Source organism: Neofelis nebulosa, chromosome 7, assembly GCF_028018385.1.
Source record: "Neofelis nebulosa isolate mNeoNeb1 chromosome 7, mNeoNeb1.pri, whole genome shotgun sequence".
Lineage (NCBI taxonomy): Eukaryota > Metazoa > Chordata > Mammalia > Carnivora > Felidae > Neofelis > Neofelis nebulosa.
The window spans coordinates 19,929,290-19,956,364 of NC_080788.1; the positions used below are offsets into that span (position 1 = coordinate 19,929,290).

Here is a 27,075-nt window from a genome sequence, read left to right on the forward strand (position 1 = left end):
TGTCCATCTAGGAGGGGCGTGGCCAGCCGGGCGGGGCGGGGCGGTAACAGACTGTCCCCTCCGACTGCGCACCGTGTGGCTGGGCGGCCTCACCGCTCGCCTGAGGAAAGCCGCCTGACTGACCTGCGGGCCGACTCCCGCGGGCGTGTTTACTTTTGTACCGATTGCACGCCGACGTCCCTGGAGGTTAGGGGCCGCCTGGAAACAGGATTTGCGCCCACATCCTTGCCCCGGGCCCACTGGGCAGCAGAACTCGTCAGATGAAACGCTGGCAGCCTCCTCCTCCAGCTGCCCGTGTTCAGGCTAAGAAAGGCCCGCCGACTCTCACGGTTCTCCACCCCTCCAAACCAAAACCTCCGGGGAAAGAATTAAGGCAGTGGCTCCAGCACGTATCGAATCCTACGAGGTGTCACGCGGCAGTAGCAGTTGTTATCACAGTTTCCCGGTTGTTTCCTCTGCCTGCAAAGCCTTCCTTCACCGCCTTCCACTCCTCTGGCGTCTCTGCCGCTCAGAGGCCTCCTGATTTAACCACCTTACTTGAAATTTGGGCTTGAGTGTGTTTTTGGAGAAGGCTTTGAGGTGAACACACACAGCTGTGTCACGGAGGGAGGGTTGAGAATCAAAAATGTAACCGTGAAAAAAAGCAAGAGACCAGGTGATGACGTCAGAGCGCGCCGCCACCCTGTGAGCAGGCGGGGAAGGCCTGCACCACTCCTACCCAGGCGCTACCGCTACCGCAGTGGGCGCTCCCAGCTCTGGGTCACCTAGGAGTTCCAGGGGAGTGGGCGATCTGGGGGCTGCGCAGCAAGAGAGGTAGATTTCTACTGGGGGACTGTGGTTCGTGCGCCGTGGCAAAGAAAAGCCTGAAAGCTGTTGTCCACCTTGAAAATGGGCTCTTGAAATGGGGAAATTGAGGACCCTGGATTTTGTCAATTAAGGCTCTGAAGACAGCCACTGATTTGATGAGTTTAGGAGGGAGGAATTTTATTCTTTGATGTTTTCCTCTCACTTGTAAAAGATGATGAACCATTACTCTTTTGAAGTGGTTTCTCACTTGCTCTGGCATCTTGCAGGAACTCGATGTGCTAAAACCGAACTCTTTCTCAGGATGACTTCAGTACTTAGTTGGGGACCAGCTTTAAATATACCATGTGCGGGAGCACCTGGGTAGCTCAGTCCGTTAAGCTTCCGTCTTGGGCTCTGGTCACGATCTCAAGGCTCCTGAGTTCCCGCCCCTCGTCGTGCTCTGTGCTGACAGCTCAGAGCCTACACACACACACACACACACACCCCTTGTGCATAGTGATCAGGCTTGCCTGACTTATTTGGTTATGCTCTGGACACCAGGTACACTGTACTGCAGGAGTCACTGTTCATGGAAGCAGTCGGTGAGGACCTCTCTTTTTTCTCAGAGTTGAGTCCTGAAAAGTGATCTGACACAAGTTTCAACTAATGGATGGTAAATTCTTTTTTTTTTTTTATAGTAACTTAGTGGTTAAGTGGGTTAAATAAGATTAATAGATACTTCCCCACCCTGACAAGTGTCAGATTAAGATGTGAAAGCTTCAAGAATGTTGCAGTGAACATCATTTCAGAGCTTGCAGTGTGGTTCAGGGATTAAGATATTTGGAGTAGCAATGGAGGAAGATCCTAGGTTGCAAAGATTTGCTGTTGTTGCGAGCTTTCATTCAGGATTTTGATATAAAAACCAGCACAACAGTCGTGAAAATATTGCAATTTTTAAGACACCTACAAGAATAAAGTACCTTTGTGTACTATTATGAACTAGTCTGTGTGTCTATATATGTACTTACAGTATTAGTATTTTCAACTAAAATCTAATAGATTTTGAGTTACTAGAATGCACGGATAAAGGAGTTTTGCTTCAGTTTCTAGAATACGGGTTTTTGTTTTTTTTTTTTTAATGTTTATCTATTTTTGAGAGAGAGACCAGAGTGTGAGCAGGGGAGGGAAAGACAGAGAGGGAGGTCCAGAATCCGAAGCAGGCTCCAGGCTCTGAGCTGTCAGCACAGAGCCGGATGTGGGGCTTGAACTCACCAACTGTTGAGATCATGACCTGAGCTAAAGTTGGACGCTTAACCGACTGAGCCACCCAGGGGCCCCTCAATGCTGTTAAGTTGCCAGTGAGAAGTTATTCTTCCTAGCCAGGCTTATAAGTGTTACCTTTGTCCCTTTAATTAGGGTATATCATCTCATCTATCTTATCTAGAACCATAAAGTTATTTCAGCACACACTTTGCTTAATATAACTGCTCAAGTGTTGTTTGTAAAAACAGGACAAAGGTAGTAATCCAGAACGTCCATGGTATAGTCTGCCCATGATAGACTACATGATTAGCCCCAATTCATCCATCCTTCCTTCTGAGAACATCCTTGCAATAGCCACAAGGTGGAAGGAGTGTATTTGCACATCCTTTGACTTTGGACTTGGCCAGGTGGCTTGCTTAGGTTAATAGCAAGTAGGCAGATGTCCTAGGAGAATGACATAAAGCTGAGCCACCCTAGTTAATCCACTGACCTGCAGTAAAAAGCAAAGCCAGCTGTGAGAATGGTGATTGTCACTTAAAAGTCAGAGTTTTGGGAATGGTTTGTTAATCAGCATTACTATGGCAAAAACTAACTTGATAAATGGCCTAATCTCACCTTTTCACAAAAGTATACGCAAGACAGGATTAAAAGTGTCGCAAGACAGGATTAAAAGTGTCGGTAACTAAGGGAGATTACTGAGATGGCAATCAAATAGTGGTTATCAAACTTGAATTGCCCTTTCGATGGCATTCTTGTAGATTCCTACTGTGGCATTTATGTTAAATATCTGCATATATATAAAAAATATATATATACATTTTCTAAATTTATAGTTCTTAGAATGTCAAAACCTACTAATTACACATAAATACTACAAAACTAATATTCAAATGAACATCTTAACGTGGTTCCATAGAAACTGTTGTTTTGAGAGCTGCATGTCTGCCACTTGATACACTGGTATAGTTTTGGCTATAACATGAGAGAAGTTATCTGTGACTGAACCTCATGTTCCACAAAATTGCACGTGGAAAACACTGGACTTCTGGGAAAAACTGGGTTGAGGCAAACCCAATTTTTCTGGTCCTGAGACACACAGATGTTGGTGGAGCTCTGAGCAAAGGAGCCCTCACTTTCCTCTAGTCAAGTTTTTGCCAAATCCTCACTTGCAACAATAGCATAGATAACATAACAAGGTCTTTTGTTTTTTGCTTAGCAGCCCTCCAGTCATTACCCGGGAGTCATTAATCTGTTTGGTGCCAGAGTAATCCTGTTGAGTTCAGATCCACTTGGCAATGGCACCAAAGTCCGGGTATTATTGCTAAGTACTGCCCGCAGTCAAAGCCAGGACCCAAAGTAGGCTATGTAGAGGTAAGGCACGTGGTGGGAGAAAAGTGAACTGCAACCAATTTATTACCGAGGTTAGTGACCAGAGGCTCCTTCAGAGGCTCCTTAGTAGGTGGCTTATAAATGATGGGAGCAGGGAGCCTCCTGGCAATAGCTTCCCTGGATGTTAAGTATGGAGAAGAAAACTGGACTCATTTTAGTTGTCTCATTAGAAGCACAAGTGTCAAGTAAATGTGCATTAACAGAAAGGCTCTGCAGAAGTAGAAAAGGCAGCCTCACTGGCATATGTCATGAAAGATGTTGCAGGAAGATCTTAAGACCCCCACCCCCTCCAAGTCCTGTTCCGATCCTGTGGACATTTAGCAATGTTCTAATCCCAAAGGACACCTTGGTGAGGGGAACAGGAGAGCATGAATTGCAGTCACCTTCCTCTCAAATTAAATGAACAACTTTTAGTTTATAAATCCACCTATTGTATATTTGGGTTATTTCCTTGGTGCCTGAATGCCCCAGGAACTCATTAAAAAACATGAATCTCCAAATCTATCAAGGTGAGGATAAAACCAGAACAGAGGAACCCCCTATGGTGTGGGCCACCAGTACATGATTAGAGGGGACTGCTCTGGAAGGGGCTGAAAGGGGTCAGGTAGAAGTTAAGGAAGTGGTGAGAGGGAGGCTGGAAATCCTGTGTGGAGTGTTGTCCTCTGAAGGCCAGCACCTGGGAACCTACTTAAAGCACAGCCTCCCACCCCACCAGATCTCGCATTTTAACAAGATGTCCGGGAAGTTCAGCGCACTGGAGTGGGAAAGCACCGGTTTAGGGCCACACTGAGGAAAACTAAAGACCAGATTCTCCTGATAGCCAAGTTCCACCTCCTTTCTGACCGCTCTACCCTACTCTTTTCTAGCAGTTGCTACTGCACTGAGGTTTAGCCCCACTGCTACCCACGGTTCCATGTTCCCAGCTAGACTGTCAGTTCCTTGAAGGTTGCGTTCCTTCAATGTCTCATGCACCTTGTACACACTTTACAAGTACAGCAAACCAGCAAACAGGAATCACCCACAACTGTTCAGAGGCCTACTTAGAGTGAGTGTTTCTCACATTTAGAAAATCTCCCAAGGAGCTTAAAAAAAACCTGACCCAAAGCCAACCAAACACGAGCAGATGAAAAGATGGATGGTGAGGTGCTCACCTCCATCATGTTTTTTAGACTGGCCTAACTGGCCAGAGCTGGATGGGACACATGTACTGCAGCATCCAGAGGTGCGAGGAAACTGCCCTAGCCTGCTCACTGGGCTGGGACACCCCCCACACCCCACCCACAACCATGTCTTGAATGCTCGAATGTGCTGTTCACATTCCAACAAGCAGAAGTTGCAATTCCCCTGTAATTTTTCAAATCAGTAATTAAAGCCTGGCTGTCTTTAATGAAGCTGTTCTTTGCGTGGAAAAAAAATGCACCAGAGATCGCAGAGTCTTACTGAAATCACTGGCAGCACACAGATAATCTTCAGTTTTATTAACAATTTAAAAATCTAAATATTTAAAGAGGCCTGGGAAGCCTACCTAGAAACAATGCCCTCTGGCATTTCCAACTGAAACATGTCTAGATACCTCACTGCACACCCCGCCCCGATGACAGACAACTTGGTAGCACAGCGAATGTCTTTGTATTTTTACTATTTGTAGAAAACCAGCATTTAGATTTCAAAATGTATGATGTTACAAAATTACCAGCAGCAGTCTTAAGCATTTCAACAACGCTTATGAACTCCACTTTGCTGACACAAACAAGGCTATTACTCCAAGTTCAAAAAGCAGGACTTGTCCCAGTGGGCATGTTATACGTCCTGCAGATACTCAGGCCATCTTGCTCAGGACCCATTCGTGACCGTGTCTTCTTCCATCTCCTCTTCACCGTCATCAGTGGGGCCTAAAGAAAAACACAAAGCCACATGTCATGCTGATTTTACAGCATGTTTGCTCAGTACACGAGTGGCTGGTCTGTGAAGCTATTGCACACTACTCCCTGGACTAGCTACAAATCCCAGCAGCCTCTGCCCTCAAGGAGCTTACAGTCCAGAGACTATCTTTGGCAGCTACGGGAAGGGATGGTCAATTCCTAGGGGGAAAGGATCACAAAGGTGTTTTACAAAAAGTCAAACTCATTGCCTGACATTCTAACCTTCTTTGGTTGAGCTGTTCATTCATTCATTTTTTTGTGAAGGTAAAAAGCTTATATGTTGTGTTTTATTCTTACAACTACCACAGGGAAAGAAAATGGGAATATTCAAAAAACATTTGAGGGGCACCTGGGTGGCTCAGTTGGTTAAATGTCCGACTTTGGCCACATCATGACCTCATGGTTCATGAGTTCGAGCCCCTTGTTGGGGTCTGTGCTGACAGCTCAGAGCCTAGAGCCTGCTTTGGATTCTGTGTCTTCCTCGTCTTCCTCTCTCTCTCTACCCCCCCCCCCCCAAATAAACATTAAAAACAAACATTTGAATGTGTACCACATGCCAAATAGGACTACTCAATGACTTTATTGTCTCTAAATGAGGGAAAATACGGCAAAAACCAAGTCTGTTTACTCATTAATTTATGAGATATTTTGGTCATTGTATTCTGAAAAAGGAAACGTTTTAACTATCAGTGTTTGGGAAGATTACTCTTGGTTAAGCCTATTGTTTTTACAGTAGACTCAACATCACATTTCTAGATGCAAAACTACCAAGATAAGAATGTCAGTCCAGTTTTAGCATACTCAGAAGCCTAGGCCCACTGCAATCTATGGAGTGCCCTGAACAATTTCTACCTTCCTCTCCCCAGTAATCTTTCAGATTGCTCTGAAAATCCCAAGAGATCCTACGGCTCAAAGAAAACGTTTTGAGGGGAAACAGATTAATTCAGTAAGTCTGTCATATTACAGTCACAATAAGCAATTGTGATATTGCCTCTTCCCCTGTCAGTACTGAGCCTTGGAGGCCTTTAATACCCTTCTAATGCTGAGGACAAAGACCTCATCCATCACAGTCTGCAGCGCCTTGCGTGGCCCAGACATGCTTTCTGTTTGCTCACCCTTCTCCCTGTGCCTTGAACTCCACTGCCATTGGCCTCTTTCAGTTCTAGTGTGCAAGGCTCCTTTTCACCACAGGTGCTTTGCCTGCACAGTCCCTCACTCACTGCTTTGCCCTTAGAATGCCACTCTGGCCTTTGTTTAGTTCAGTAATTCTCAGACACGTTAGTTTTGGGACCGAAAGAGCTTTTGTTTACGTACATTTATCGATACTATATTAGAATAATTGACACTGTATTAGAAATTAAAGCTGAGTATTTTAAAAAAGTAGTAACTCGTTAAAAAAAGTGTATCCGTTGGGGCACCTGGGTGGCTCAGTCGGTTAAGCATCCGACTTCAGCTCAGGTCATGACCTCACAGTCTGTGAGTTCGAGCCCTGCGTCGGGCTCTGTGCTGACAGCTCAGAGCCTGGAACGTGCTTCAGATTCTGTGTCTCCCTCTCTCTCTGTCCCTTACCCCCTCACCCTCCCTCCCTCCCTCTCAGTAATAAACATTAAAAAAAAAAAAAAGACCCCTCAGAGTCCTATGCCATAACATTTTATATCAAATAACTTATCTTCCAAGAGCATATGAAAAAAGGGATTTTGTGTGCATTAGATGGTAATGAGGCACTATTCTAACATCCTTGGGTCATAGCACCTTAACTGTTTAGGAATCCACCTCAAGTATAAGATCAATCTGGAAGTACACAGACAGACCACATGTCCTGACCTGATCTGCGTTCCCTGCCAGGTATCTGACCAGACTGCAGCAAGCCCTTCAGCCGCTCTACTTCAGCCAGAGTTGACGCATTTGCTATAGCATTCTGGAGGACAGAAAACAACAGAGAAGGACAATTAATTGCATCTAAGTATCAATCACCCAGAAAACCTTACAGAAGTCTACAGCAACTTTTTGAGGTGGAATATTCAACAGCTCTACTGGGAGAATTTTATTGTCACAATGAGCAAATGGTTACTGCACATGTCCTAAAATTTTAGCTAATTAAAGCACCTATGTGGAATTATGTTACTGGATAATTTAGGAAGCAGTATTAGGAAACTAGGATTTCCCACTGATCATCAAGCAGATCTTTCAGACAGCAAATCTTTGAAAGTAAAAATTAAGGCAAACAACCGAGACAGCATACTTCAGTGACTGACCGTTCAAATACCCTGGCAAAATGGAAAAGAACTAGAGCTGTCTCTGTGCTGACTGGCTCATAGAAGCGATTCACATCAAAGGTGGTTGAATAATCACTTTAAGCTAGTTCCCACCTAACACAGAAATGGAGCAGGAATCTAAGTGTGGGGGGCGGAGGGTGGAAACTGCGATGTTTAGAACTTGGTCTATTACATATTTTGTGTCCTAAACCCACGGCAACTCTTCTAACACATTTTTACCTTGATGGCTTCTACATCCCCTGGAGACGGCCCACCTTTCTTTTTGTCAGTCGGCAAACCGGCACCTGGGTTGAAACTTGGGAGGGGAGGGAAGAACATAACTGTTAAATCCAGACCAATGGAAATTGCTTCTCTTTTACTTTCAAAAAGGCTTTTGAAAGTAATTCAACCAGTGTAGTATCTTATCTTTGTTAACAAACTGATACAAGAAACTCTCTCCTTCAGAAACACCACCCAGTTCATCTTCCTCTAGAGAAAGCAGGATATATACAGTGTTGCATTAAGACTGAACACCGGAAGTATTTGCTAACCTGGTAGAAATCTCATGTGACGTGTGGACCATTGAAGGTCATGGGCTATCATCACACAAATTCAATACTGTATTAGTCAGTCACAGGTGTTTTGTTTAGTTCTGTAGGAGGCAAAAAGCCAGACAGATAGTGTTTCTGAAGGTGAAGTGGAGTGAAGTTGGATATCCGTATCTTACGTTTTGCTTCTCCTGGCAATATCCTTTGCAAGTTGTGCACCCCGTTTGCCCTTGAACATTTTCTCTGCTTCCTGACGCTCCTACAGCAACACCACACACAGAGTTAATGGAAATAGGAATACCACATGCATTTAGATGCATTCCTCAGAAAACACGGAAGAAAACTCTTCTGAAATACTCTGGGCTGGTAAAAATACCAAAAAGTCAATTTCAAATTAAAAGGAGACACAATGGCCTTGCTTTGTCTGGTGAAGTTCCCTGAAGAAAGTTCCCCCTCCTAGTTTCAGGGAGGGGCTCTGGAGGAACTAGGAAGGTTTAAAAAGGAAAGAAAAAAAAAACAAAAAACAAAAAACAAAAACAGAAACAAAAAACAAGGGAAAACCCACTCCCTGTAAAGGGAAAATCATTCTAACAATTAAAGCTGCTGAAAAATGGGATTCTATTAAGCTCCCCAAGGGGGAACATATCTTAAGCACAGTCTTGCTGACAGTGCTGACCGCAGCTGATACTGTGCTAGACCTCTGAATGACCAACACTACTGCACAAGACAGCTTTAACTCAAAGTCCTACTGTCAACTCTGCTACGGAAAAAAAATCTGACTTAACATTTTGTTTCCCACATTTTATGACAAACCAATAGTAAAACACATTTGGCAATTAAAAAAAAATCAACAGCAAAAGTATAAAATAAAACATGAACGTATAATGACTTACAACCAACAGAAAATACTTACTTTCAGTTTCACCTTCTGGAAATCCAGTACTCTGACTTGTGGAACTTTATAAATTACATACAGTCTGTAATGCTTCTTATTTGTTACAGGATTTCTTAGGATACTGCAAGAAAAGGAATAGCAATGCCAGTCTTGTTCATAGCGTAGCATTTCAAGAGGTCCATTTTAATAAAACCAAATGAGTCCATAAACTAAGGAAAAGTTGACCTTTTTTTTCACAGTTCAATGTTATTCAGTTAACATTAGGGAAGTTTTAATAGAGCACTGGACTTATTTTCAGTATTTGTTTTTAAAAGGTGCTTCTTACTAACTGATTACTTTAAGATCATGGCTGATAATGGTGTCATTGTAAAGGACTTCCCTGTCACCACCACAGATCATTTCCATACCTTAGGTAAGTCAGTGATTTGAGAGATGCCAAAGGGTCCAGATCACCCTGTAAAATAAATGGCCATAGATAAGAACATGAATACCACAGGCTTTTTTTTTGTTTTTTTTGAGAGAGAGAGCACACACATGAGCAGGGGAGAGTGGCGGGTGGGGGGGGGGAGAGGGGGAGGGAAGGTGGGGGAGAGAGGGGGAGGGAAAGGGAGGGAGGGAGAAGGAGGAAGAGAGAGAAAAAGAGAGAGAGAGGGAGGGAGGGAGAGAAAGAGAGGGAGGGAAGAAAGGAGGGGGAGGGAGAGGGAGAGGGGGAGAAAGGGAGAGAGGGAGAGAATATGGATCCCAAGCAGGCTCCATGCTCAGCTCAATCCTGTGACCCTAGCATCATGACCTGAACCAAAATCAAGAATCAGACACTCAACTGACTAAGCCCCAGGTGTTCCCCCACCACCCCCCCCCCCCCGCCATAGGCTACTGTGATTACTCTGAAATGGCAGATGTCTTTGGAGCAAGGACTCTTTTATTTTTTTACTGCTAGCATCTAGCATAATATTAGCACACCACAGATGCTTAATAAAAATTCTGACAAACTGGTGAGTAAATTTGAGCTTCTTAAACTGAAAATTTTAGCCACATCCATAAAAACTTGTGTCTCAATAGCAGAATAGACCCCCCCCCCCCAAAATTGATTTCTTGTAGCAACCTCAAAAGGGCTAGAATTTAAAGCAATGATTTAGAAAAGAAAGAAATGTCCAAGCAGATGTAACTTTGGAACAAGTCATTCACACAGGTTATCTCCAGCTGGATTTTGGTGGAAGGTGTTTTTTCCCACTAGTAACTGTACATGTCTGGTGGTGACACAGACATCTCATGGTTGAGAGGAGGCACCTTTATTTTTTAAATGTTTGTTTATTTGAGAGAGAGGGGGAGAGAGAGCAGGGGAGGGGCACGGAGAGGGAGAGAATTGGGGCTCGATCTCACAAACCACGAGATCATGACCTGAGCTGAGAGCAAGAGCTGGACACTTAACCGACTGGGCCACCCAGGCACCCCATGGGGAGACACCTTTACTCAAGGCTCCCTCAAATCGCTTCAGATAATTATTCAAGGACAAGGAGTTTGGTTAAAAAACAAAAACAAAAAAAGGACCCAATTATGGGAAAAAGGCACTTTTTTGGTATTTAATCTTCCCAAATCATCTCATAAAACAGGACAGCAAAACCAAAGTCTATGGTTAACCACTACAACTAAACCAGATGAAAAGGCATTCTGGCAAGAACTCTAAATCAGGAATGGGCAGAGACTGACTACTGGGAGAGCTGCAAGGCTTATAGGGGGGCAACATCTGTGCAGGATGAAGCAGAGGGAAGGCAGAGGCATCCAACAAGCCCGAGTACTCCAAAACGACTGACAGTTTAGTTGGTCTGAGAACAGCAGCCAACAGACACATACATCCCAATAATGAGTCCAGTTAAGTCTGTGATGAGGCCTGATGGGACCAGACGGTTTGGGCCCTCGCTCTTAATACTAACCAGAAATGGTATCCCTTCCAGGACAAAGGCCTACAAAGGGGAGAAACTGCTAGGATCAGACTGAAATTGAGCGGGACGGGGGCAAGAGGGACAATGAGAAAAAAGTAGACACAAAAAAGCAAGAGGGGAACAAAGCCAGGAGTTCAGGAAATAAGCTGCCATTTAAAAAACACTTCACAAACACTGGAAGAGGGAGCTCTAAGCTTGCTACTGGCATGTCACCACTAAAATATACAGGATGATCTAAAAAGGAACAAAAGCAGGCAAACATGGCATGATCCCACTGAGATGTGGAATTAAAAAAAGACCCCCTCTCAGCAACAGACAGTTGAATGGTAGTTACCAGAGGCTGAAGTGCGGGGGGAGGGTGGGGGGCAGGAGGGTGGGGGTGGGGATGAGCTATTTGATCAGAGTACAAACTTTCAGTTGTAAGATGAGTAAGTCTGGACACCTAATGTACAACAGGGTGATTACAGTTAATAATAATAATGTACTACTGTATACTTGAAATTTGCTGAGAGGGGCACCTGGGTGGCTCAGTCAGTTAGGTGTGTGACTTAGGTTCAGGTGATGATCTCAAGGTCTGTGGGTTCGAGCCCCACATCGGGCTGTGTGCTGATAGCTCAGAGCCTAGACCTGCTTCAGATTCTGTCTCCCTCTCTTTCTCCCTCTCCCCACCCACCTTGTGCTCTCTCTTTCAACTCACTCTCTCTCAATAATTTAAGAAAAAAAAAAATTCTTTTTTTTGCTGAGAATAGATCTCAAGTATTCTCAACACACAAACAACAAGTAAATATGTGAGGTAATGGATATGTTAGATAACGGTAATCACAATGTATACATTTCTCAAAAATCACAATGCACACCTTAAATACATACAACTTTTATCTCTCAGTCACACCTCAATAAAGCTAAAAAAAAACCCAAAAAGGAACAAAGAATGGCAACCTTCGTTACACTCACACAGACTACATAAAACATAACGATGATGTCTTAGTGGGTTTTTTAAAGACAGAATAACTAAATAACATGTTGAAGGGTTTGAAATGTTTAACATCATTGTACTGTTTAAGAAGCTAAGGGTACTGAAACTTAATGAATGTGTATTTTTTTATTTGTAATATTAAAAAAAAAATTTTTAATGTTTATTTAATGTTTTTTAAATGTTTTGAGGGAGAGTGTGCACACATGCACGTGAGAGCAGGGTGGGGGTAGAGAGAAACACAGAATCTGCAGCAGGCTCCAGGCTCTGTGGTGTCAGCACACAGCCCAATGTGGGGCTCAAACTTGAGGGGCTCAAACTCATGAACTGTGAGATCACGTCATGAGCTGAAGCCAGACACTTAACTGAAGGAGCTACCCAGGAGCCCCAATGAATGTGTATTTTTAATTCCCACATTGCTAAGATAGGAATAAGTAGGGGCACCTGGGTGGCTCGATCGGTTAAGCGTCCCACTCTGGATTTTGGCTCAGATCATGATCTCAGGGTCATGAGATCGAGCCACACTGATCGATCCACACTGAGCATGAAGCCTCCTTATCTCTCTCTCCCTCTGCCTCCCTCCCCTGATCTCACTCTGTCTCTCTCTCTCTCAAAAAAAAACAAAACAAAACAAAACAAAAAACACTAGGAATAAGTAATTCCTACACTATTAGTAGGCAAAGAATGACAGAGAAAGAGAATGAACACAATGAAGGAGGGGAAAAAAAAAAAAAGAAATGCAGAATGGGCTGTCAAATAGTAACCTCCAGAAAAGAGAGAAGACAAACTCCAATACACCAGTAATTACATTATGTAAATAGACCAAATACTTCATTTAAAATACAGACTTCACATTGGATTAAAAAAAAATCCTACCACATATGCTGTTTTTAAGATATAAACCTAAACTACAAGGCACAGAAAAGTTCAAAGTAGATTCTGCATGGACAAATTTATCCTACAAACACTAAATAAAACAAAGCTTGTTTTGGCATAATATAGCAGATAAAACAGACAAGGTAAAACAGCACTAATAGAGATAAAGAGGGGCACAACAGAATAATAAAAAGATTAGTTCACCTGGGTGGTATTAACAATTTAAAATTTGGGGGCGCCTGGGTGGCTCAGTTGGTTAAGTGTCCAACTTCGGCTCAGGTCATGATCTCACGGTTCGTGAGTTCAAGCCCCGCATCGGGCTCTGTGCTGACAGCTCAGAGCCTGGAGCCTGCTTCAGATTCTGTGTCTCCCTCTCTCTCTGCCCCTCCCCACTCACACTCTGTCTCTCTCTCTCAAAAATAAATAAATGTAAAAAAAAAAACCCTTAAATTTGTATGTATCCATGAGGATAACTTCCAAATATGTAATACTAAACTTGACAGAACTCTAGGCAGAATGAGATTTTAACACACCTATACAACACACCTAATACACCAAGCTCAGTAACTGACAGGACTAACTCAGCCTTCATCTTTACAAACAACTTTAAATATAAGTACAACATACACAAAAATGCAAGCAGCCTCTATTACGCCAAACATTTTCTATGAATGTGCATTTTGGGTTGAATACCTCCTATCTTTCAGAAAAGACACGGTCTCAGATCAGCGCTTTCTTACTGCTGGAGTCAAGTACTCTAAGAATCTGTAGGAAGCTCAGGACTGAGTCCACAAGGAAAGGAACAATCAGGAAAACAGGGAAGGGAGGTAAGATCATACAAGCACAAAATCAAGTTATATGATATGGACTTAAACTTACCCAATGTTTAAGCGAAAAACTCAGGGTATAAAACAATGTATGCCATGAGCTCAATTTTGTTAAATAATCCCATCCAAAAAGAGAAAACTCGCCCCTTATCTCACAGGAAAACCAATTCCAAGTGATCACTGACCCAAATATGAAGAGTAAAGTAAGTTTCTAGAATGTAAATGTGCAACAAAAGTTAACATGCTACATATGTAACTAAATGTTTTGTGGCAGCCAGTGAGAAGAGAAAAACAAGTGAAACTAATTTTAGTAGAATATTATTTAACCTATTATCCAAAATATCATTTCAGTATCAATATAAAAAACTGATAGTCTACATTTTTTTTGTACTATGTCTCTGAAATCTGACGTGTATTTTAGTTCTAGTACATAGCAATTCAGAGTAGCCAGGTGTGGCTAATGGCTACCATACTGGACCCTACAATTCTAGAAAACAACTTAGGTGAGTTTTTCTGGGACTCTGGGGTAGGGGAAGCTTGACAGACCATCAAACGCACTAGCAACAACAACAAAAGACAGATAAACTGGACTACACTTAAATTAGGGACCTCTCTATGAAGACACCCTACGAAGGTCCAAAGGTGAGCTACAGAGTGGAAAAGGGTATTTGCAACATACATAACTGAAAGAGGCCCACCCAGATCCTGAATTAAGAAAAAGACAAAAGATGATGAGATAATTTTCTGGCTTTTCCAAATTTTCTTTAAGAGGTGTGCAGCACCTTTAATTCCTCCCCCAAATACATTTCCCCTGTTCAACTTACCAGTTCCACGAGACTGTTGTTGGTGAGAATGAGCTCTGTCAGGCAGGGTAGAGCCTGATCAAGTCCCTCACCTATACGGCTAAAATGAAAACAAAGACTTCGTAAGAGTGAAAGAAAGCTAACAATTTTATTAATGTCCCTGCTCAGAAGATTTCAGACTCCAAAGATGGAAGAACTTTAGAGATCTTTCTTCCAACACCTTATCTGACAGAGGGAAAATGAGGCACAAAGAGGACACCTTGTCACAGGGTTAGTGGTGGAAGTGGAATGATTCTAGAACCCATGTGTCCTGAAGGGGTGCCTGGGGCTCTTTCCATTACCACACTGTCCAGGGAAAGCTAAGTGAAGAAGAAACTGCTCAGCTTACTTCATGACTTTTGTGCAGGTAGCACAGAAATACAAACAACTCTGCATTCACAGCTCAGGCACACGGCAAACAGCTACACCATAAGGGAACGGTTAACTCATAAGACATATGCCTATTGTAAAAAAGCAAGTCACTAGTACTTCCTAGTACTTCTTAAAGACATTGTCTATAGACCTTCAATACTTTTCTGATGAAATTTACTCACAGATAATGAAAGAGGGTAAAAAACAAAACAAAACAACCCCTCAATGTCAATAAGTAATATTCTACAAATCAGTTGTAAAAAAAAACAAAAAAACAAAAAAACAACAACAAATGACAGAGGATATGAGATAGAAACAGTCAAAAATATAATTTTGAACTTTATGCATCTTTTAAATATAATCCTCTGATAATTACAATTATTGTTTTAGAAGCCAAAATATGTACAAAACTGCATGTTTGTAACTTAAATATTTATTACCATGAATAGATAAGTATTTCTGAATAGATGCAAATAAAACTAGACCAATGCCAAGTTAATCTCTGGATCTGTATGGGAAAAATGCAGCTTGTTTCTCATTTTTAGAAGAAATACGGAGGCTCAACTGGTATGTGCTACAGCGTCTTCAGGGAACACTGCAACATTGTACTCTAGCAGAAAAAAAAATTACTTTCCACCAGCAGACACTTACCATATTCTATTGTTGTTCACTAATAACGTTTTCAGTCTTCTCAACAAAGGAAAACCATCCAGTTTCCTGATTTCATTGTCAGAAAAATCAATAGCATCAAACTGGTCTAAGGTAGCACCTAGATTTTCAATGACAGGAATTTTATACCCTACAAAATGGAGGGAAAATACACAAGTATTAATATAATTAAAAGGTACCTGAAAACATTAGCAGTACTTCATGGTACTTTGACTCAAAGCTTCCTTTAATTCAGAAAGTGTTTACCCAGCACCTATGCTGTGCCAAACAACTGTTCAAATGTGCAAGGTATTGGCACATAAAATGAGGAACAAGAGGGGTGCCTGGGTGGCTCAGTCGGTTAAGCGTCCGACTTCAGCTCAGGTCATGATCTCAAGGCCTGTGAGTTCGAGCCGCACGTCGGGCTCTGGGCTGATGGCTCAGAGCCTGGAGCCTGCTTCGGATTCTGTGTCTCCCTCTCTCTCTGCCCCTCCCCCATTCATGCTCTGACTCTCTCTGTCTCAAAAATAAATAAACGTTAAAAAAACAAAAAAACTGAGGAACAAGAGTCGCATGTCCCAGCTGCCGCGAAGCTTACAGTCTAGGAGCGGACATGAAGATAGTGATGACAACAAGGACGAGGGCTATGATAACGAAGATACACCTATTCACAGTAATATTGGTAGCTAACATTTATTTGTAAGGCTATCTACAAGGTGCCTCACACTGTTCTAAATAGTTAAATGGCATGATGACAATTTACACTGTGAGCTGCTTACTGTCAGTGTCCAAGTCTTGTTCATACGTTGTGGACAACAGTTCTTAACCTCTTTTGCATTCCCACAGGCCAGATTCATCGAACTTAGCAGGACACCCTAGAGATACCATGACAGTTCTACCTCCCCCCAGCTCCAATCAGGAGTTGAAAGTCAATGGTTTATGCACAATGGTAAATCACCCTGTGAACAGTTCACTCAAATACTGATTTGTCTAAAATGGACATGACTATTGTGCTAGGTGCTGGCAGAAGAAACGAATCCAAGCCAAGGTTAAAGTACATAATTCAGAGCTGCTAGGGCTACATCAAAGTGCTGCACCAAAACAAGTATCCTCAACACTCCATGCACTTCAGAATTAGAAGGCAGAGCTCACTCTGAGCTGAGAGAGTGGGAGTGGTCAGTTACTCTTGAATTGAACTTTTCCCTGGGAAACTTAATCTCAACAAAATGAAAGCACCGGGTTTTGTGAGTCAGGAATCCAAGTCGAAAGCAGAGCCTGCAGTAGCGCTGCTCCTCAGATGGTGTTGCCCCTATGGAGCCAAATCTAAGGCGCAAATTGTATTCTATTACATCCGCTAAGAAACTGCTCTTCACATCCTTCCTCAAGTCTTTTCCTTGAAATGCCGAGTAGACAGCTGCACGCCCAATTTTTTAACAAGCCTTGCTAAGGTTGGAAGTGCTACATGAATCTGGGTAGTTCAGAGCTTCCACCTCTTACACACGGCACTCGTGGTGCATTCCTCTTGAAAATGTTGTGATAAAGGGGCAGGATCAGACGACTGAAGCTAATAAGAAAGAAAACTTGGGGGAAGCCATCGCTTTTGTTCTCAGACTTCATTTCCTCCCTCGCAAATTACTTATAAGTAACACGTATCCTGTCTATAATCCCACAATAACACTCTAACGTCTTTACTGAGAACCAACCGGTCGCTGAGCCCTAGAATTACAATCATTAACATTCTCCCAGCTCTCAAACAGTTCAGACTGCGAAATACGCCAAGCAAGGCCGACTTGAGGCCCACGGGTGTGGATCAGGAAGCGATCAATCAATCAGCTGGGTGTGTAAGTAGGAGCGAGGCCAACAGAAGCCTCGGAAGGGCCTAGGGATGGAGGGTCTTTTGGCAGCAAAGGCAGGACTCAGGGCCGGGAGGCGCTGGCGCAGCCGGGCTTGGCGCCCACAATGCGGGCCTCCTGGCCAGGCTCCAGCACTCCGCGCACGCGGCGGGACGCGAACCACCGGGCGGCGTGCTGAGAGGACCGCTCCCTTCCCCGGACTCACCCCGGAGGTCCAGCTCGCGGTCCCGCACAGCGTTGGTGTACTGCGCCGCCTGCTCGATCAGCTCCGCCGTCAGTTTCACCATCCTGCCGCCTCCCGCTGCCGGTGCCGCGGCCCACCGGCTGCTTCCCGCCGCCTCCGGCCCGCCAGATTTCCCAGCGTCCCCCGCGCCCCGCCTCCAGGCAGCACCAATCGCAGCCGGCCCGTGCGCGCGCAGCTCGACGCCCAGACCCAAGCAATCGAAGGGCCACTCCCGAGATCTCGTTCTTTTTGGAGGTCCTGGCGCCGGTGAAGGTGACTCAGGTTCTGGGTGCTTCCTTAAGGCGTATCTGGAGGAAGGCCCCCGATTCCAGATGTTTATGTCCACAAGTTAAGCAAATGTGAAAGCACCCGAGTGGAACTTTCTCATGCATTGGTGCACCTTCAGGTGGAGGGGACGCTGTGTCCTCACTCCACTCAGGAGGGCGGGTACCCCTGGGATCCAGTGAGGGGTCCAGGACTTCAGGTTTACATCCTGGTCCGGGGCTTTGGCCCCCGAGGCTACCACGCGAGAACCAGACCCTGGTCACTCGCAGGGCCACTTCACTGGGACCGTCTCACCGCCGCGCAAGCCCGACCGCGGGATCCGCGCACCGTTCAGTGTGCGGTTTGCCCTTTGATCCCCAGACATTTAAATATTCACCAGGAAACACGTATACAGAAAAGTGCGCAAACCAGGAGTCTGGAACGAGACGAATAGCCACAGAGTAAGCACACCCGCGTTGCTGCCTCTGGGTCCAGAACACTTCTCTGAAAGCTTCCCTCCCTTCCTTAAGGCAACCACGAATCCAGCACCCTAGATTAATTTTGCTGGCTTTTGACATAAATAGAATCATGCAGTATGCTTCCGTTCCTGGTTTCTTTGTCTTTGTATTATGCCTGGAATCCATCCAGGTTACATACAGCAATGGTTTGTTTACTTTCGCTGCTGTATAGAATTCCGTTGTTTATTTTATACCATAACTTAGCCATTCTGCTATTGGTGGACACTAGGGTTGTTTCTTTTGGGAGCTATTCAGAATAATGCTGTTATGTATTTTCTTGTACATGGATCCAATGCTCACGTGCCTGAGTTTCTCAGGAGTAGAACTTCTGGGACATAGAGTATGATATCATCAATAGGTAATGCCTGTTTCAGCCAAGAGGCTGAAATAATACACATAACTCTCTAGCGGTGTGTAAGGGTTTCCATAGCTTCAAACCTCAGTCTCATTGTCATCGTCAATAGTTTTAATTGTGGGGCTTCTGGTGGGTGGGTAGTGGTATTGCCCTGTTGTTTTGATTAGCTTTTCTCTAATAACTAATGAAGTTGAGGACCTTTTCATGTATATTGTCTATTCGGATATCTTTTGTGAAGTGACCAATTTTTTTTTCCTAGTGGATTGTCGCCTTTTTCCTACTGACTTACAGGATTTCTTTATATGCTCTGCATATGAGCACACTCTGTGGCTTGCCTTTGCACTTTGTTGTTGTTGTTGTTGTTATTGTTAAAACTGCTTAAATACAAAGGAATTCACAGATACCAGAAATACTATCCTTGTACATGTCACCTATGCTGCAAAATACAAATTGTAGTCCATTTTGGTCTGTTTAGGGTAACATCCTATTCCCCAAATCACCAAATCATAATCAGGGCTGCAATTCAGATCAAAAGACTACAAAAATGGCCTCCTCACCCATTTTGCAATGGGAACAAGCTTTCAAATGGTCCATTTTAAGAGGAGTCATCAGAGGAAAAACTTCTTAGCTCAGGAAGCCCTATCCATTGACTACCTTTTGTCCTTTTTCTTGTAGGGGGAAAGTTACACTGTGGTCAGGTAGGTCTAGGACAGGAAGTTTTTCTGCGTACTGGCCTTTCCACTCTTAATGGTGTTGTTTGATGACTAGAAGTTTCTAATTTTTATGTAATTCAATTCATCTTTTCTTTTCTGGTTAGAGGGCTGTGTGTCTGTGCATGTACCCTCAAATATTTTTCTTTGTTGTCTACTAGAGGCTTCATTGTTTTACCTTTCACATGTAGCTCTACAGTCCCCCTGGAATTGATTCTTTTTGAGCTTTTTGAACAGAATGCAAACCAAACACACCCAAGTAACTGGTATCCTGATCAAGAACAGGACTTTGCCACATTCTAGAACCTCCCTTCTTGTCCTTTCAGTCACACACTTGCCCCAATGGTAACCACATCTTACATAGATTGGTTTTGCTTAATTTTGTATTTATGCAAATGAAATTGTACCTTATGTATATCTTGCTTAACATTATATTTGTGTGTAGATGTAGTTAATTTATAATCATTGTTACATAGCATTTCATTGTGTGAATATAATTTATCCATTCTGCTGTTTATGAACTTTTGGGTGATTTCCAGTTTGAGCTATTATAAGTACTGCACCTATTAATATTATAATACATATCTTTAACTGAACACATATACTAATATATACATGGAAATGGAATTGCTGGGTCATAGGGTTAACTTACATTCAGCTTAAGTAGGTTCTACTAGTTTTCCAAAGTGGTTGTACCAGTTTACATTCCTTATTGGTATTGTCAGTCTTTTTATTTTTATAATTTATTTTAATGTTTGTTTATTTTTATACTTTTTTAATGTTTATTTTATTTATTTTTGAGAGAGAGAGAGAGAGAGAGAGAGAGCGCATGTGAGTGGGGAAGGGGCAGAGAGAGAGGGAGACACAGAATCAGAAGCATGCTCCAGGCTCTGAGCTGTCAGCATAAAGCCCTACCGGGCTCAAACTCATGAACCATGAGATCATGACCTGATCTGGAGTTGGATACTTAACCGGGTATTGTCTGTCTTTTTAATTTTAGACATTCTAGTGGGCTAATAGTGGTATTGCAATGTGGTTTTAATTGTATTTGCCTAAGTACTAACACAGTTAGTATTTAAAAAATATATTAAATATATTTTAAAAAATATATTGTCCATTTGGATCACTTCTTTTGTGAAGTGTCTGGTAAGTGTTTTGCACATTTTTTTCTTTCTTTTTTTTTTTTAAACGTTTATTTATTTTTGAGACAGAGAGAGACAGAGCATGAACGGGGGAGGGTCACAGAGAGCGGGAGACACAGAATCTGAAACAGGCTCCAGGCTCTGAGCTGTCAGCACAGAGCCCGATGCGGGGCTCGAACTCACGGACCCTGAGATCATGACCTGAGCCGAAGTCGGATGCCTAACTGACCAAGCCACCCAGGCACCCCTGCACATTTTTCTATTGGGCTGTTCTTTTTTGCTGATTTGTAGATTTTTATATTTTTTGGATATGAGTTCTTGTGAGATACATGTATAGTGAATGTGTTCCCTTTCTCTGTGGCTTGCCTTTTACTCTCTTAATCATGTCTTTTGATGAACAGAAGTTCTTAATTTTAATATAGTGTAATTTATGAACTTTTCCCTTATGTGGTTAAATGTTCTTTTGAGTCCTTTTTAAGTAATTTTTCCACCCCCAAATCATGAATATTTCCTTATGGAAATTTTGTTGTTTCACCTTTCACATTTAGATTTGTAATCCATCTAGAATAGATTTTTGTGTATGGTCTGAGGGAGGGATCAAGATATATTTTTCCCCATATGGAGATTCATTTGACCCAGTATCATTTATTGTAAATGCTCTGCACTGCCAGCTTTTTCATAAATTAAGTGTCCAAATATGTGAAGGTCTTGTGGACTGGCTATTCTGTTGTGTGGGAATAGTGGGTTTACCAACTATTCTTGCATAATATCATACTGTCACTTAAAAACTTGATATTTGCCTTTAAAAAGGGGTTACTTTTTTCCAAGATTGTCTTGGTTATTCTTGCACTTTGCATTTTGGTATAAATTTTAGGTACATCTTGTATCTAAGAAAGAAATTATGCTTTGATTTATGTTGTATTGGCTCCATAGATAAACTTGGAGAATTAATATATTTACAATACTGGGCATTCCATGAACGTGGTATAACCTTACATATATTTAGATTGTATTTAATTTCTCTTAGTGTTGGGGAGCCTGGGTGGCTCAGTTGGTTGAGCGTCTGACTTTGGCTCAGGTCATGATCTCGCTGGGTTTGTGAGTTTGAGCCCCGTGTCAGGCTCTGTGCTAACAGCTCAGAGCCTGGAGCCCCCTTCAGATTCTGTGTCTCCTCCTCTCTCTGCCCCTCCCATGCTCATGCTCTGTCTCTCTCTGTCTCTCAATAATAAATAAACATTAAAAATTTTTTTTTTAATTTCTCTTAGTGTTTTATAATTTTTTGGTGTAGAGGTCTTACAGTTCTTCTACTAGATCTATTCTAGGTATATGATAGTTAAAAAAATTTTTTTTTAAGTTTATTCATTTATTTTGAGAGAGGGAGAGGGAGAGCACAAACAGGGGAGAGGCATAGTGAGGGAGAGAGAATTCCAACCAGGTTCCATGCTATCGGTGCAGAAGCCTGATGCAGGGCTTGATCCCATGAACCATGAGATCATGACCTGAGCTGAAACCAAGAGTCAGACGCCTAAGCATCTAAGCTACCCAAGTACCCCAGTATATGATAGTTTTTGATGCTGTTGTAAATAGTATCTTCTGCTAAAACAAAACCCAATGTTGTAATCATTAGTTTCTGGTACATTGAAATATAGTTGATTTATAGTTGAAATACAATTAATACTAGCATTGTGTCTGACAGTCTTGCTAAATTCACTTACTAGTTGTAATATTTTAATAGTTTAGAACCATTCTTTTGGATTTTCTATGTACGTAAGCACACTATCTGACAATAATGATAGCTTTATTTCTTTCCAATTCTTACACTTGTTCTTTCTTTCTTGCCTTGTTTTCACTGGCTGAGATCTTCAGCACACTGTTGGACAGTGGTAAAAGCAGACATCCTCTGGCAGGCCTCACATCATAGGTATGGGCGGGACCCCTAACTAAGCAATCCATGTAAATCTCACCAATAATGGAACAAATCAAAATCATGATTCAGTTACTAGAATGCAATTAGAAGAACATGGCATCACTTCTGTGAGATTCCTACTGAAGATGCATGACCTGAATGGAAATGTGAGGAAACCTCAGATAAACACACACTGAGGGACAGCCTACAAATAACTAGCCTGCAGTCTTTGAAAGGTTCAAGGTCATGAAAGTCAGGGAACTGATGAATTGTTCTAGATTGAAGAAGACTAGAAGTTCTAGATTATAGAGACATGATGACTAAATGCAAAGAGTGACCTAAAGTAGATCCTTTTGCCAAGAGCATTCATTATTGGGACAATTTGCAAAATTTGAATCCAGTCAGAGGATTAGATGGTAGTAATACATCAATGTTAACTTCCTGATCCTGATGGCTATGTATAAGATCCTTGTTTATAGGAAAATAAAGTATTTTCTGAAGTATTTTGGAGGTAATAGGGTATCATATCAGTAACTTACTCTCAAATTGTTCAGGAAAACATTTCTTGGTTCTTTACTCTCAACTTTCTTATAATTTTGCTTTGAGATTGTCTCAAAATAGAGAAGTTAAAACAAAATAATCCCAAACACTTAATTCCAAGGAGGACCACCAGGTGGAGTCCTTAGACCAGAGAGCCAGTTTTACTTGGCTCTTCAGTTCTGGATTAAAAGAAGGGGTTTCTTTGATAAGGGAAAGAAAGCTCTTTCATCCGGGCTGCCGACATGCCATCCAGACTGAAGAAGACCCAGGAACTTCAGGGCCACTTAAGCCACAGCCACGGCCACATCAGCAAGCACCGGAAACACCCAGGAGGCCAGGGTAATGCTGGTGGCATGTATCACCATTGAATCAACTTCAAACAAATACCAGTCAGGTTACTTTGGAAAAGCTGGTATGAGGCATTACCACGTGAAGAGGAACCAGAGCTCTGCTGAACTGTCAACCTTGATAAACTGGACCTCAGTCAGTGAGCAGACACGGGTAAATGCTGCAGAAAGAAGGGGCGCCTGGGTGACTCAGTCGGTTAGTGTCCCACTTCGGCTCAGGTCACGATGATCACAATTTGTGGGTTCCAGCCCTGCGTGGGGCTCTGGGCTGACAGCTCGGAGCCTGGAGCCTGCTTCAGATTCTGTGTCTCCCTCTCTCTCTGCTCCTCCCCTGTTCATGCTCTGTCTCTCTCTGTCTCAAAAATAAATAAATGTTAAAAAAAAAAAATTTAAAAAAATACTGCCAGAAACAAGACAGGAGCTGCTCCTATCGTTGATGTGGTGCGCTTGTGCAACTGCAAAGCTTTGGGAAAGGGAAAGTTCCCAAAGCAGCTTGTCACCTGAAGGGCAAATTCTTCAGTGGAAGAGCTGAGGAGATTCAGAGTGTGGGAGGAGCCTGTGTCCTGGTAGCTTGAAGCCACTTGGAGGGAGGTTCATTAAATACTAATAAGTGATTTAAAAAAATAAATAAATAAAGGAAAGTTGTATGGGTTTCCTTTGCTTCAGCACATGAACAGGGATATAAACTGTAGGTGGTTTTATTCATTTTAGGATATCCCTATGAAGTTGAGAATAGAGTAACTTTTTTTATTTCATTTCTTTTGGGTAGGGTTTCTTAACCTCAGCACTGTTGACATTTTGGGGCTAAATACTTCTTTATCGTGGAGCTACCTGTGCACTACAGGATGTTTAACAGTATCCCTGGCGGGGCGCCTGGGTGACTCAGTCAGTTGAGCATCCGACTTCGGCTCAGGTCATGATCTCACGATTTGTGAGTTCGAGCCCCGTGTCGGGCTCTGTGCTGACAGCTCAGAGCCTGGAGCCTGCTTCAGATTCTGTGTCTCCCTCTCTCTCTCTCTGACCTTCCCCCGTTCACGCTGTCTCTCCCTGTCTCAAAAATAAAATAAACGTTAAAAAAAAAAATTAAAAAAAAAATTAAACAAAAAATTAAAAAAAAAATAAAAAAAACAGTATCCCTGGCTTCTACTCATTAGATGTCAGTACATACCTCCAGTTGTGACAACCAAAAATGTCTCTAGACATTGACATGTATTCCCTAGGAGACAAAAATCAACAGGTTGAGAACCACTGTTTTTGGCAACAGAATGTTCTCTGCTCTGAGCACTTTGGTTCCTCTGTGCTCAGCAGGAAGCCTAGGAGGTACCTGATCGTGCCTAACGTGGCTGGTACATAGTGTGTGCGTGTTGGGGCAGGAGGAAGCATTGGGTACTGGGAACTGAACCCCAGGACCTGGAGTTCTGGTAGGTGCTCAGTGCTGTATCACCTAGCGGTACTGTTCTGTGCACAGACAAGCCACAGAGACTGGTGTGTTGGGAAAGGCTTTGGGCAACCAGTCAGAAAGGATAAGGCCTGGGTTCAAGGAGGGAAAGCAGCAGAGAAGGCTGGGGTAGGAGGCAGACTTCTTTCCCACAGCAGCCAGAACCCCAATGCCTCCTAGCTCTACAGGCAGAACCTTAAGATGCTGGAGAACGGCCTTGGTTTCCCATTATCCCTGCTTGTTCCCATTCAGATGACCTTCTTTCTGCTTTACTTCTCCACCTCCTTCCCTTTCCATCCTCTGATCTGGACCTCTAGCCCCCACCTGCTCGCAGGGGCCCCAGCATACCTTAAGCATTCAAGGTTAAGGCTCTCTTCAGCCATATTATGGTGATTCAAATGCAGTGGATGGTAGTCTCCCCAAATTCAAGGGCACTCTAGTGCTGGCCATATTTAGACCATGTTGCCCTTTTGGTTTCTTTAAAGTTCAATTATACCCCCATCCCCACCCCCTTTCTATCGTAGGTGTATCTTCTGTAAAAAGTGCAGTTTTCTCCAGCCCTTTGAAGAGTTACAAAGTATACTTTGTAGTGGCCTGGGAGGGATAGAGATGAGCACATGGGGATCACTGTGAGGTGCCAAAGAATTTGGGGACAAGGTCAGAAAACTATCACCTCCTGGAAATAGAGCCAGTTTGAAACAAATGAGTCATGGCTGAATTTGGCCAACTGCAGAATCAGTTCTCCCTGCAGAATCAGGGAGAGCCAGCCTCCCTACCTGGGGATGAGGGAGCCACCTTCCCAGTGTGTGGCCTAACACAAGTCACTTCACCTCCAAGAGCCTCAGTCTGTGAAACAACAGATTTAGAGGAGGTGATCCATGACTTTACCACGTAAAACAAAATCCATAAACATGTCCTGCCCCTACTGAGTCCAAATATCCTTGAGGTTGGGTGATTTGTGAACAGGCATTTGATGGGGTCAGTCCTTTTTAACAAGGTGGTGTTTCGTCCTTAGGATTTTGCGAACAGCTTCTCAGCTTGCCACCACCCTCATCAGCCCCAGGACCAGCTGGCCCACCCACTGTGAGGAGGGCACATGTGCTCTGAGGCTGCCTGGTTGGCTTTTTGTAGCTGGTCTCCTTTGGGAATAAAAGGATTTTGTTTCTGATTCAGCTCCAAACATGTTAGACCATAGTTCTCCATGTTCAAAGAGCTCTAGGAGCAAAAATGGTGCCTTGCACAAGAAGCACCTAGCAATCGTTGGTTTAAAATTTTTTTTTAAAGTTTATTAATTTTGAGAGAGAGACAGCATGAGTGGGGGAGGGGCAGAGAGAGAGAGAGAGAGAGAGAGAATCTCAAGCAGGTTCCGCACTGTCAGCGCAGAGACCTACTCAGGGCTTAAACCCACAAAACCATGAGATCATGACCAAAAGTTGGACACTTAACCAACTGAGCCACCCAAGTGTCCCAGCAATTGCTGGTTTCAATACGATGTTAGTCTTATGGGGAAAGTTGAACCCTTATCAATATTCTGCCCAGCTCTGGCTACTGTCTCCCAAACACACTCATTCTTTCATTGCCTCACCTTGACAGCTCCAGTCGGTTGATGCTTATGGTGGGCAGCTGTCGGGTTGTGTGGCCTACCTACCCCTACGTTCTAAGAGCTGCACATCACTCCCCTCCTCCGGCTATGAGGTTGCTGGAAAGTTCACGCAGCCGTGTTCTGCTGTGCAAACCTGTGTCCATGGCACAGCTGATGGGGCTGGATGAACACTGATGCAAAGCAGGGTAACCAGGGCCAAGCAGCAGATTCAGAAAGCGTGCTTAGGGAGTTTGAATTGCACCAGTTTCGCTTGGGAGATGTCAGTGGTCTCATCATTTGCCCCAACTGGAGAGTGAGGAGGACATGCTATGGTGCAATGAAGGTCCTGATGACATTTAATGCTGGCACCAGAGTTCCCAAGGCCCAGCTGCACCCTTCCTGGAATTCGGAGTCAACTCTGGATTCCTAAAACAATGCCCCTCACCCACTTTTGTTTTTTTCCTAGCCATAATTGTAAATAAAAACCAAAAATCTGGGGCGCCTGGGTGGCTCAGTTGGTTAAGTGTCTGACTCTTGGTTTTGGCTCAGTTCATGATCTCACGGTTATGTGAGCTTGAGCCCCACTTGGGATTCTTTCTCTCTCTGTCTCTCTGCCCCTCCCCTGCTTCTGTCCCCTCTCTCTCTTAAAATAAATAAACGT

At 43.2% G+C, this 27,075-nt stretch overlaps 1 protein-coding gene, 1 long non-coding RNA gene and 1 pseudogene across 2 annotated transcripts; 2 read left to right on the forward strand and 1 right to left on the reverse strand.

Moving 5' to 3' along the window:
- The first annotated feature begins 34 nt into the window (after positions 1-34).
- LOC131516144 (uncharacterized) lies at positions 35-9,267 on the forward strand. The gene is made up of 2 exons (XR_009263916.1): positions 35-813; positions 7,206-9,267. It is a non-coding gene; the product is annotated as an uncharacterized LOC131516144 (long non-coding RNA).
- SNRPA1 (small nuclear ribonucleoprotein polypeptide A') lies at positions 4,896-17,774 on the reverse strand. The gene is made up of 9 exons (XM_058736779.1): positions 17,595-17,774; positions 15,540-15,687; positions 14,499-14,577; positions 9,466-9,512; positions 9,077-9,179; positions 8,343-8,422; positions 7,856-7,931; positions 7,185-7,278; positions 4,896-5,330 (listed from the first exon to the last, which is right to left on the reverse strand). Exons 1-9 carry the CDS (start codon positions 17,674-17,676, stop codon positions 5,272-5,274), a joined length of 768 nt encoding a protein of 255 aa, XP_058592762.1. The 5' UTR covers positions 17,677-17,774; the 3' UTR covers positions 4,896-5,271.
- A 2,931-nt stretch (positions 17,775-20,705) lies between these two features.
- Positions 20,706-24,048, forward strand: LOC131516143 (large ribosomal subunit protein uL15-like; annotated as a pseudogene).
- The last annotated feature ends 3,027 nt before the right edge of the window (positions 24,049-27,075 follow it).

Excerpts from the sequence above, each read along its gene's own strand:
- SNRPA1 (XM_058736779.1), bottom strand. The coding sequence starts at position 17,676 with ATGGTGAAACTGACGGCGGAGCTGATCGAGCAGGCGGCGCAGTACACC. Across the intron at positions 9,513-14,498 it reads ACAACAGTCTCGTGGAACTG|GGTGATCTGGACCCTTTGGC; the intron begins GTAAGTTGAACA and ends TTTATTTTACAG. Across the intron at positions 7,279-7,855 it reads GGGATGTAGAAGCCATCAAG|AATGCTATAGCAAATGCGTC; the intron begins GTAAAAATGTGT and ends TCTGTCCTCCAG.